This window comes from Urocitellus parryii, chromosome 4 (genome assembly GCF_045843805.1).
Source record: "Urocitellus parryii isolate mUroPar1 chromosome 4, mUroPar1.hap1, whole genome shotgun sequence".
Lineage (NCBI taxonomy): Eukaryota > Metazoa > Chordata > Mammalia > Rodentia > Sciuridae > Urocitellus > Urocitellus parryii.
In genome coordinates this window covers 13,664,256-13,676,709 of record NC_135534.1, presented here as the reverse complement: position 1 = coordinate 13,676,709, position 12,454 = coordinate 13,664,256, and the positions used below count along the sequence as shown (strand labels likewise).

The 12,454-nt window shown below is 38.6% G+C and overlaps 1 protein-coding gene across 1 annotated transcript; it reads left to right on the top strand.

Annotated features, from left to right (window-relative positions):
• Nucleotides 1–10,860: 10,860 nt before the first annotated feature.
• Nucleotides 10,861–11,808, top strand: Or5a1 (olfactory receptor family 5 subfamily A member 1). The gene has a single exon (XM_026411649.2). It carries the CDS (start codon nucleotides 10,861–10,863, stop codon nucleotides 11,806–11,808), a length of 948 nt encoding a protein of 315 aa, XP_026267434.2.
• Nucleotides 11,809–12,454: the final 646 nt, after the last annotated feature.

The following is a 12,454-nucleotide window of genomic DNA, read 5'->3' as shown; positions in this document are numbered from 1 at the left end:
TCCCTAACACACACACACACACACACACACACACACACACACACACAGAGTGAGAGAGAGAGAGAGAGGAATGTGAAGAAAAATGATACAACCACTCTGGAAAACCTTACCATATGACCCAGCAATCTCATTTCTAGATATTTACCCAAGAGAAATAAAAATCTGTATCTCAAGTAAACCTGTTTGAAAGTGTTTGTATAGTTTTGTTCATAATGGTCCCAAACTAAAAACCATCCATGTCCCTAAACTGCAGAATGATTAAACAAATTGTGTTATATTCATAAAATAGAATTTTATAAAACAATAAAAATGAGTGGACTCCTTCTTGCTAATGACACACAAGAACAGAATGAGAGAATTTCAAATGCGTGCTACTAAGTAAAAAAAAAAAATCAGACTCAGATTACTTTTTCTGCTTTGCAATGTTAATTTTGTCCACCCATCTCTGACACTTGTCTTCAGAAAAATCAGAAAACCTTCTAAATAACAGCATCTGTTACTGTCCTCCCACCACAGTGCTTCTCAAAAATGTGGGCTGTCAATCATGCTGAGTGAAATAAGCCAGACTCAGAAAAATCAAGGGTCCGGTGTTTTCTCTCATATGGGAAGCTAGAGCAACACAAGGGAAAGAAAGTGGGGATGGGATTGGATATAATAGAGATACAAGGAAGATCAGTGGAGTAGAAGAAGGAGAACAAGAGTAAGACAGGAGGAAATGGGAACAAATTTAACAAAACCACATTATATGCATATATAAAGGAACCAAAGGGAATTTCATCTTTATGTATATGTAAAAGAAAGGAAGTATAGTAAGCAGAGGAGGAAGAATAGGGGGAAGAGGAAGGGAGGGGGAAAAAGGAAATGGAGATTGAAATTAAATTCCCTCGATGTATAATTTTCTCAAAACAAATCCTAGCCAGGCTTGGAGGCACATGCCTGTAATCCCAGTGGCTTGGGAGGCTGAGGCAGGAGGATCACCAGCCTCAGCAAAAGCGAGGTGCTAAGCAACTCAGGGAGAACCTGTCTCTAAATAAAATACAAAATAGGGCTGGGGATGTGGCTCAGTAGCCATGTCTCCCTGAGTTCAATCCCTGGTTCCCAAATAAATAAATCCAAACACTGTCTAATTATAATGATCAAATTAAAAAAATCTTGCTTCTCCTTTCTCTCACTTTCCCCTCAATATCCTAACAAAGGGGCTTTCCTCTTAGCCCTGTAGGTAGACATGGTTTGGAGGGTAAATAGTATGGAGACCATGCATAATAAACTCAAATTAATATGCTTATTTCCCTAAAACTTTGGATTCTTTCCACTGACTTATACTAGGAAATATCAGCCATACTGATCTATTCAGTAGTGGTTACTATGTAATCCAGTAAATACCATGCTACAGCCACTCCCAGATGATCTAAGACCTTAAATACAAAATACAGAGTATGTAAATATATTGTACCCAAACTAATGTTATAGAATGTCCTTCTTGCTAACACTTTTATAGCCTGTTGGACATGTTCTCCCAAGATACTCCCCAAATAATTTAGCAATATCTTTCAAGCTTGGGAGAAATAATTCTCTTCTCAAAGGTCAATCTTGTCCTCCTGGAACATGCTGATATTTGAACCTAATTATGGTTCAGTGACAACCAGGGCTGGTTTAGTGGATCTTGAGATCAATAGGTGATCGCTTTGTAAAGAAATCGCTTCATATGAATTTAAGAAATAATCATCAAAGAAGGAATGGTTCCTCTTCTCCAACAGGTCAGGAGAGACTCTTTCCATGGCTAGGAAGGATCAGAGTCACTTGAGGGTTTAAGGTGATCAGCTTCCTTTGGGTCTACCCAAACATCCTCATTCCAAATCTCAGGATCTTAATATTTTCAAATATGTCATAAATTTAATGTAATAGGCTCTGTGACTTGTACCATAAAAATTTGAGCTTGTTTTATATCTTACCAACTCTGAACCTACAAAAAATAAAATATTCATTTTGGAGATTCAATAGAGGCTCTATAGTTGTGTAATTGGGAAGTGACTGAGTTTAAATTCCCTAAATTTTCACTTTATTTCTTTAAGTGCTCCAGTAGAGTCAGAAATATCCAGCCATCTAATAGTTATGGTATCATCATTACTACTATAATGGTCAGATGTAGCAGTTGCTTGATTTTCTAAGGATTGTCTTTAATGGGAATTTCATTCTAAGCAACTTAATTATCGTGTAAGCACCATACAAGCAAAATTATTTTTTATTGGTTCTTTTTAGTCATACATGGCAATAGGATTCATTTTGACATAATTACAAAAGCATGGAATATAATTTATTCTGATTCAGTCCTCAGTACTTCCCCTTCTCCTACCCTCCACTCTCCTCTTTTTCCCCTCCTTCTACTCTACTGATATTTCTGCTATTTGCTGTAGTTGTTTTTTTAAATTTTTGTCTTGTGGATGTACATGATGGTGAGAGTCACTGTGGTATATTCACATATGTACATTGGAAAGTTAGGTCAGATTCATTTCAGTGTCTTTCCCTATCCAATCCCTCTTCCTTTCCCTTCATTCCCACATGCAAAGTTCTTACATGTCTCTAGTGAATTACACAATACCTAGCCAAGAATAGTCATAAATAAATAATTACAGAACACTCAATGAAATAGTAGCAAAGTGAATTCAATAGTATTTTGGAAGAATCACTCACCACGGTCAAGTGGAATTATTCCTGGAATGTAAGGATGGTTCAACATAAACAAATCCATAAATGTGAAACACTCATAATAATGGAATGAAGGTCAAAAACTATATGATCATTTTAATAAATGTAGAAAGACATTTGACAAAATTTAATGTTCTTTCATAATAAAACTCTCATGCAGTTACATACAGAAGGAATATAACGAAATACAATAAAGTGCACATAACACAAGCCCATAGCCATACTCAATGGTGAAAAGAAAACATTCCTGCTACAATTAAGAATGAAACAATGATGCCCGCTCCTACTTCTAGTCAACATAGTACTTTAAATCCCAGTCACAGCAATTAAGCAAGGAAAAGAAATAAGACATTCAAGGCAGAAAGGAAGAAGTTACACTGTCCCTGTTTGCAGATGATATGATCTTATATTTAGAAAATTATAATTACTCCACCAAAAAAAAAAGCCATTAGAACTAACAAATTCAGGATTTTTAGGATACAAAATCAACACACAAAAAAATAGTACTATTTCTATACACTAAAAGTGAACTATCCAAACATGAAACTAGGAAAACAATCCCATTTATAGTTGAATACCAAAAAAAATTTAACAATAAGTTTAACAAAGTGAAAAATCTGTATACTGAAAACTATACAATGTTGATAAAATAAATTGAAGAAGATACAAATCAATGGAAATATGGATTAGAAGAATTAACATTGTAAAAATATCCATATTCCCCAAAGTTATAACCAGACTCAATACAATTCTTATAAAAATTCCAAAGGTATTTTTAATAGAAATAGAAAGAAAGCATTCTAAAAAACCACAAAATACCATAGATAGTCAATGCAATCTTGAATAAGAACAAAGTTGGAGGCATAATACAACCTGCTATAATATGAATGAAGTCACCCCCAAAATTATATGTTAAAAGGCTGGGCCCCACTATTGGAAAGGAAAATGTGTAAAATAGAACGTCAGGAGGTGGATCTAAAGAGAGGTCCTCAGGTTATTAGGAGATGATAAGTAGGGGAGATGAAAAATATGTTAACAGGTCTAATTTAAGTATTTTACTATGTGTATATGCATCAGAACATCACATTGTGTCCATAATATACACAGTTTGCCATTTGTGAATTAAAGAAAATAAATGAATGTGTTAATGAAAAAACCTAACTCCAATAGATAAATATATATGTACAGAGTGAAAGGATGAATGATTTCTCCTTTTCTATATTTTTATCTTTAATCCTATTCCTTCACTACCCTGATTGTCTCTTCCTCCATTTTTCTTTCCCTTAACTGGTCGTGGTATTAAGATTAATCAGCCACTATTTGTTGTGGCTATTTTTAAAAGACCTAAGTTCAGTATTCTCAGTTTAATAAATGAGTGAACCAAACCTTTTTCTTCTTCCTTTTCATCCCCAAGCATGTACATTAATGACTTGCCTTCTGTTGAATTATGAACTGATATTATTTTTTATTTGTATGTGGCCCTCTGTAGAAAAAAGTCTTATATCTTTACATTTCATCATGCCATATCAGAATAAGTTTTTTAAAACTTTTTTTTTAAGAAGGCCCCATGCTTAATATCTTTCTCCTGGAGGAAGATGGTAGGTTTCTTTTCTTGTCTTTTTTTTTAAGTGCACATTAACTACACAAAATAATGGGCTTCATAATGGGATATTTGTACATGAATGTCACATACTTGGATCATATCTACCCTCAATTGTCCTCCCTTACCTTACTCTCTCCCTCTCCCTCTCCCTGAATCCCTTCCTCTTATCAAATCATCTCCCTTCAAGATAGTAGGTTTCTGTGAAAAGAAATTAGATTTATAAATTGAGAGATATGATTGACCATATCAACAAAATTATATGCAATTGAGTTCCAAAATAAATATGAGTGCTATATATTCATATGCAGATTTTGGCGTCAAACTGTGATTAACTAACATATCTGACAGAGGAAATGTTTAAGCAAAATAAAGAGAGGCTGCAGGGTTATTTTTTTTTTAGATGGACACAATACCTTTATTTTATTTATTTATATGTGGAGCTGAGGATTGAACCCAGTGCCTCATGCATGCTAGGCAAGCCCTCTACCACTGAATGACAACCCCAGCTCTGTAGGGTTATTTTTAACCATGCTGAGATAATAGAACCAAGAAATGGACTCAATCTCTTATTAGTTGTAAAAGTTTGAACAACTTATTTAGTTTCTCTGAATTTCGGTTTTCTTCTCTGCAAGGGGGGATTTTGAGAATTTCATGAGTTAACACACACAAAAAAAGCATGAAGTACAGTGCTTAGCACACAGTAGGAGCTCAGTAAACTCCCATCAACTAGGCATATTTCAGGTTAAGCAGGTTCTAGGCAAAAACAGAAGAGGATTAGTAAATATAGACTTATGTATGGGCAATCTTGCTTCTTCAGCAGAGTAAGTGTTCATCCTGTTTTTACATTCCACTGTGCTCCTGGGCTTGGTGATGTACTACCAGAAGATATCTTGATTAGCCTTAGGGGATTGGAGGACCTGGCCAAAGAGACCAAGTTTAATAAGCATTGTCTTTGGAGCATTTTATGAGTTTATGTTATAGACAGCCCCAGAGAGCAATTAACCACAAAGCTGTGAAGTTTGGGAAATGCATTTCTTCCTCTTTTGTAAAGATCCTCCAGGGCAAATGCAATAAAACATCTCCAAGGAGAGAGGGGAAAAATTCCTCTTCAACATTCACCAGCTACCCCCAGTTTTGAAACAACTTTTCCAAAACGAACCCCAAACAGAAGTATTTGTGGATACCAAAGATGACAGCCCCCCTCCTTTCTTTACATATCTTTGCCCTCTGTTACTCTATCCACAAACATGCCTTCTATGCACCACGAAGATGTTTTGATTCTTGACAAACCATCCCCAAGTTCCCTCTTCAAACTTACTCCCTCCTTGGGAATTGGAAGCAGCAGCTGAAGTCTGATTAAACTCTCCAAAGCAGGACAACTCAAGACAGGTGTCAGCTAAAAGCAAGCAGAACAGGAGAAAGAAGGTAAGTGTAGTCTTTCATCTTCTATTTTTATTCTTTATGCCCAGATTAATGTCACTTATAGAGCACCCCAGATCTACAAATCCAAGCAGTACTTTGGCTTATAATTTTTCTCCTGGTACCTCTCAATTCTCTCTGCTTTTCCTCACATTTAAACTAATCTGTTTGAGGGGGGTACTACTATTTTAGGAATAGACTTTATTTTTTAGAGCAGTTTTAGTTCCCAGCAAAGCTGAGTAGAAGGTAGACATTTCCCATATACCTCATTCATTTCCTCCCTATTATTATCCCTCCCTCTAAGCTTTGGCGATCACTGATATTTTTAATGTTTTCATAGTTTTGTGATAGTAGGAGCAAATGTGACTCCATTTTGTTTTATGACTTCATCCTGTAAAACAACCAAGTTAAGTAGAAGAGTCATGACTGGAGCAAGATGTTCTTTTCCTTTTGCTATAGAAACCTTTAAGAACACAAAACTACCTAATGGGGTATTGTTTCTGTAACTAGGGTAACTAGGGCTCTGTTTCTATAACTGGGGTGACTGGGCTAACTGTGATTGGTTAGGCTTCCCTCCACTTGACTGCACTCTCCCGCTTCTGTAACCTGGCTTGCTTGCATTGGCTAGACCCCCTGAACATCCCTTTTGCGGTTTTCAGGCTTATAAGGAGTGCCCTTGCAATTGTTCGGGGCTGATCAGGGGAACAGCTTTATGTTCTGGTCAGCTGCCACCGGTGTGCTTCAATAAAGGCTTGATGCGATTATATGCGAGTGGTCTGGAAGTCAGTTTATGAAACCCTGGGACAAAGCTTTAACTATAACAGTTTTGCAGTTTTCAGAATGTCATAAATTTGGAATTACATATCACGTCATATTTTCATATAGGTCTCTTTCACTTAGCAAGGTCCCTTCATATTTTTTCATAGTTAGATAGTTATTTTCTTTTTAAGTGTCACTTTTCAAAATGTCTAATCTATATGTTTTTGTTTTCAAGGGTTCCCAAAAATCATTTGTGTTCTTAAGGACAATTTGGAAAAATTGAATTTATGGACTATTCTTGCAAAGCCTTAAAAAACTCATGCTATTTTTATTTTTATTTTTCTCACATTTGAGCTTTCTTTGATTCAATGCAATATTGAAATTCAGAATAAGATAAAGAAATTCATTGTGTAATTAAATTCTCTTCTCTATCTCAGGTAATTCTGAAATAATTCTCAAATAATTCAGTTAATGGTGGAATCGTTTTCCTATTAATTAATATGTGCATATAAGCTGAACACCATTCTATATCATGTCTTTACAGGCAAGGTGACTAAGAGAGCAAAAAGAAACACATTTTCTTCAACTGGCAATTCGTTGATTAATCAATATTCAGTAGCATTTTTAAAAGTTCAGAAAATCATGAGTTGAATCACTAATTTTATTAATGCACAAGTTGTTCATTAGAAATTCTATGAAAAACAGGGCTGGGTTTGTAACTCAGGCAAAGCGCTTGCCTCGCATATGTGAGGCACTGGGTTCAAGATTCAACCCTCAGCACCACATAAAAACAAACAAATTATTGTGTTCATCTATAATGAAAAAAAAGAAATTTTGTGATAAACAAATTGGCATGCTAACATGAAACAAATTATGAAAACAATCTTTCCAAAACCAAGTTTACTCCAAACAGAAAAATGTTCTCGTCACAAGAATCTGAGAAAGATGGCAGAGTTAACATTTAAGAGTCTGATTCTACAATCACAGCTCAATTTTGATTCTGCTTTACTGCTTCTTTGATAGGCTTCTGAAATCTATTTGAGCTCTTGCCATTAGAAAGAGGATTAAGAGGCAATGAAATTTCAGAAGGAACTTCTATGCCCTTGAACACAGCCTTGATTATTAAGAAGTAGTCTGAAAATTAATTTGGAAGGGCTACAATCCAGACTGAGGTCATACAGGAGATTTTCTAAACACTGCAGAAATCCCTACTCTCTTAAATCCTCCTTCTCTTTTCTGTGGGATGCTTTGAATTTGACCATCTGAGTCTTAATTCCTGGATTAAAGCCTTGGCCCCTTTTGAACAGTCTCCCCACATTGAGAGACTCCTTCTGTTTCATCAGTCATGTGTACATTTAGATGAAAGAAAGCCCTGCAAGAGCAAGCCCTTGAGGGACCCAGGAACCTGCAGAGTAGAGGAGGATGCATGATGAGAGAAGGGTGGAGCCCAGATCAGGACAGACAGGGAAATCGCAGAACACTGCCAACTCCACAATTTGACCGAGGTTGGCCTTGTCATTAATCCATGTCATCCTCCGTTGCCCGCTTGATCTAAGTTTAAACCAGGCAAATTTGATTATAAAGCTCAACGCCTTCTTGCAGATATTGATGGAACTGACTCTAAATGAACTCTATCAGTCTCCATCAATCACTGAGTATCTTCTATGGGCAGGATGCTGTGCTAGAGGCTTAATTTCACTGTATTCTTAAATTTTCACATTATTTGCAAAAGATGCAGTTCTGGCATCTGGGAATCCAGTGAGGTCACTGTGTCTCTCAGACTCTGCCTCTTCCATTGTGTAAAATTGGTTGATTTGCCTAAATCATGGGATTTGTCTTAGTTCATTTAATGTTGCTAAAACAGAATACCTGAGATCCAAATCATGTGAAACAAAAATAGGTTTACAAAATTCAGTTCACAGTTCCCGAGGCTTTAAATCCAAGACTGGGCACCTACATCTGGCAAGGGCCTCATGCTACTTCATAATGTGGAGGGGAAAGTGCAATGTGCCAGCCTGCATGAAAGGGAAGGGACAAAGGAGAGAGGTACTTTATAACAACCCACTTTTGCCGGAAGCGATCCAGTCCTGTGAGAACTAACTCAGTCTCCCAAGAAAGATATGAGTCCTCTTAAAAGTCCCACCTACCAGTTTAGCTATTGGGAATTGTGCTGCTATAAACACTGATGTGGCTGTGTCTCTATAGTATGCTGTTTTTAAGTCCTTTGGGTATAGTTACATTATAAGCAGCACAATTCCCAATAGCTAAACTGTGGAACCAACCTAGATGCCCCTCAACAGATGAATGGATAAAGAAATGTGGCTTATATACATAATGGAATATTACTCAGCAATAAAAGAGAATAAAATCATAGCATTGGCAGATAAATGGATGGAGTTAGAGAAGATAATGCTATGTGAAGTTAGCCAATCCCAAAAAAACAAATGTCGGATTTTTTGTTGTTGTTGTTGTTGTTGTTGTTGTTTTTTAATATAAGGAGGCTGGTTCATAGTGGGGTAGGGAGCAGGAGCATGGGAGGAATAGGTGAATTCTAGAAAGGGCAGAGGGTTTTGAGGGGAAGGGAGGAGGCATGGGGTTATTAATGATGGTGGAATATGATGATCATTATTATCCAAAGTACATGTATAAAGACACGAATTGGTGTGAATATACTGTGTATACAACCAGAGATGTGAAAAATTGTGCTCTCTATGTGTAATAAGAATTGTAATGCATTCTGCTGTCATATATAAATTTAAAAAAAAATTTTTTTTTAAAAAGTCCCACCTACCAACAGTGCTGCATTGGCCACCAAATTGCAACAAATTTTGGTGAGGGGAAAAAACACATTCAATCCATGACAAAACTTTAGGGAGTTCAGACTCAAACCAAACTGAGCCTCCCTGAGGTTACTTGCAAGAGGGAAGAGAATTTCCTTTCTCTCTTAAGGCAAGTAATGCCTCCACATGAGCAGGATTCAGCAACATAAAGTTTTCCATTCCCTTCCATTCCCTTCAGCTAACTCTCTTCACGTGCCTGTAATCTAATCCCACTGACTTGAAAGCTGATGAGGCAGGAGGATTACCAGTTCAAGGCCAGCCAGGGCAACATGCTGAGGCCTTCAGGAACTTCGTGAGACCCTGGCTCAAAATAAAAAAACAAAAAGTCCTGGGAATGTAGCCCCATAGCCAATTACCCCTGGACTTAATTCCCACTACCAAAAAAAAAAAAAAAAAAAAAAAAAAATTCCTGGCACCCTTTAAAACAGATTAAATTGATCCACTAATTCCCTGAATCATTAAATTCCTCAAGCATACTCCAAACGCTCCTTACAATCCTGTGGAGTGCATCAGGGAATTCTCATTTCCATAAGATAAGCACACTTCCACCTCCAGCACGGGGAGGAAGTGTTTCCAAAATAAGGGTCAGTTCTCTAAATAATTATTTAAGGAGTAATTGCTGCCCAAAAAAACAATCACAGTCCCAATTTTATTAAACCAACATTTTATCTCAACACCCAAGAGCATTTTACACACTGTCCTAAATAATCTCACACTCTGTTTAGTAGTCACTGTTACTGCTCTTTTACGAGTGGGGAAATGGAAGCTCAGGAAAGCTGAATGAGCTGCTAACATCCCCGTGTTGACTGGTGGTAGACAGCTCCAGGTGTTCTGGGTGAGCTACTGTGTGCCAGGCATTCTACATATGTTGCCTTATTCAGTTCTTAAAACAAATCTGTGAGGCAGTTACTAACATCCAGTTTAAAGGGGGAAAAATGAAGCAAGAGATGTTAGGTATTGATCAGGGACTGTAACTCAGTGGTAGAGCACTTGCCTAACATGTATGAGGCCCTGGGTTCAATCCTCAGTACTGCAAATAAATAAGTGAACTTTTAAATAAATGGATGTGGGTATCTCGTTCAAAGGGACACAAGTAGTGAATGTCAAAGGAAGGAGTTGATTCTAGAGAGTCTGAACTCAAGTCTAAAATCACAGCAGCTACACAATAGTTAATGCCCAAATATTTAAATGACTGCAATTGCCTTCAGAGAAAGAGAATCTTTGTGTAAGTCCTGTGTAAGTCTGCAGTTCTCTGCCCTCTCTCTCACACATTTGTGCTTGTTTTTTTTTTTTTTTTGTTTGTATGTTAGTTTGTTTTCTTGTATATTAATTTTTAGTTGTAGGTGGTGGACACAATATCTTTATTTCATTTTTATGTGGTGCTGAGGATTGAACCCAGTGCCTCGCGCATGCTAGGCGAGCACTCTATCACTGAGCCACAAGCCCAGCCCAGTGCTTGTTTTTTGACACCACTTGTGATGTGGATTATCCCCGGCCCAGGTCCGCATCTTGCCCTTCTGGTCCATGGGAAGCATGTTGGTGACCCAGGCCTGGAACAGCTCATCTGTGACCATGTTCATCCTTCTGGGATTCACAGACCATCCAGAACTCCAAGACTTCCTCTACGTGACTTTCCTGAGCATCTATCTCGTGACCCTGGCCTGGAACCTGGCCCTCATCTTTCTGATCAGAGGCGACGCTCATCTGCACACACCCATGTACTTCTTCCTCAGCAACCTGTCCTTCATTGACATCTGCTACTCTTCCACCGTGGCTCCCAAGATGCTCACTGACTTCTTCCAGGAGCAAAAGACCATATCGTTCCTGGGTTGTGCCGCTCAGTTTTTCTTCTTCGTTGGCATGGGTCTAACCGAGTGCTTCCTTCTGACAGCTATGGCGTATGACCGGTATGCAGCCATCTCCAGCCCCCTTCTCTACACCACCCTCATGTCCCAGGGCCTCTGTGCACGCATGGTGGTCGGGGCATATATGGGCGGCTTCCTGAGCTCCCTGATCCAGGCCTGCTCCATATTTCGGCTCCACTTCTGTGGATCAAATGTCATCAACCACTTCTTCTGTGACCTCCCACCAATTCTGGCACTCTCTTGCTCCAACACCTTCCTCACTCAGGTGGTGAATTTCCTCGTGGTGGTGGCAGTTGGAGGAACGTCGTTTCTCGTCCTCTTGGTCTCCTACAGCTATATAGTGTCTGCTGTCGTGAAGATCCGCTCGGTGGAAGGCCGGTGGAAAGCCTTCAACACGTGTGCCTCGCACCTGATAGTGGTCACGCTGTTGTTCGGGACGGCCCTGTTCATGTACCTGCGACCCAGTTCCAGCTACTCCCTTGGCAGGGACAAGGTGGTGTCTGTGTTTTACTCCCTGGTGATCCCCATGCTGAACCCCCTCATTTACAGTCTGAGGAACAGAGAGATCAAGGACGCCCTGTGGAAGGTGATGGGGAGGAAGAAAGTATTCTCTTAGGTCCCGAATGGAAACATATTTCCCCCCACACTGGAGACTTTCAGTATCCGTGGTATCACCTCCACCTGGGCCTTAGCCAAGGGAGACATTCCTATGCTCTTATTTGACAACGGAGGCTCCCCCCACCAGATGCCTCTCATTGTTCTTTCTGGTCAGTGGCCTATAGATGCCACTATTTGTAGCCAAAGATAAAAATGAATTTCTTCAGAAAAAATAATAATAATAATAACAGAATAGACTAATGTTATAAAAATCACAACTAGGCTTTATCAGACACTTGATATATACCAAGCAGAAAAACCATTAATCAAATATCCATGGCAATGCTACAATACCCATTGCACTACTTTATGTCACAAAATGAGGAAGCAAGGTGTCAGCAGGAAAACTGACTTGCTCAACATCATTCAGGGGACACAACTCTGATCCAGTCCAGGGTCTTCCTGACTCCAGAGACCACGCTCTGCCCAAATGCTGCAGCACTCCACATTCAACAGATAGCAGCCCTACATGTGTACTAGGGTATAATTCTTGTTACTAGCATTTGGTAACACTTGAAAAGATCCACTCTGTCTAGCTGAGGCAAAACTCGATGTCTATTCCATTAAACGGAATCTCCCTGCTGGATTCCCTTAATGGCAACTGA

Excerpts from the sequence above, each read along its gene's own strand:
- Or5a1 (XM_026411649.2), top strand. The coding sequence starts at position 10,861 with ATGTTGGTGACCCAGGCCTGGAACAGCTCATCTGTGACCATGTTCATC.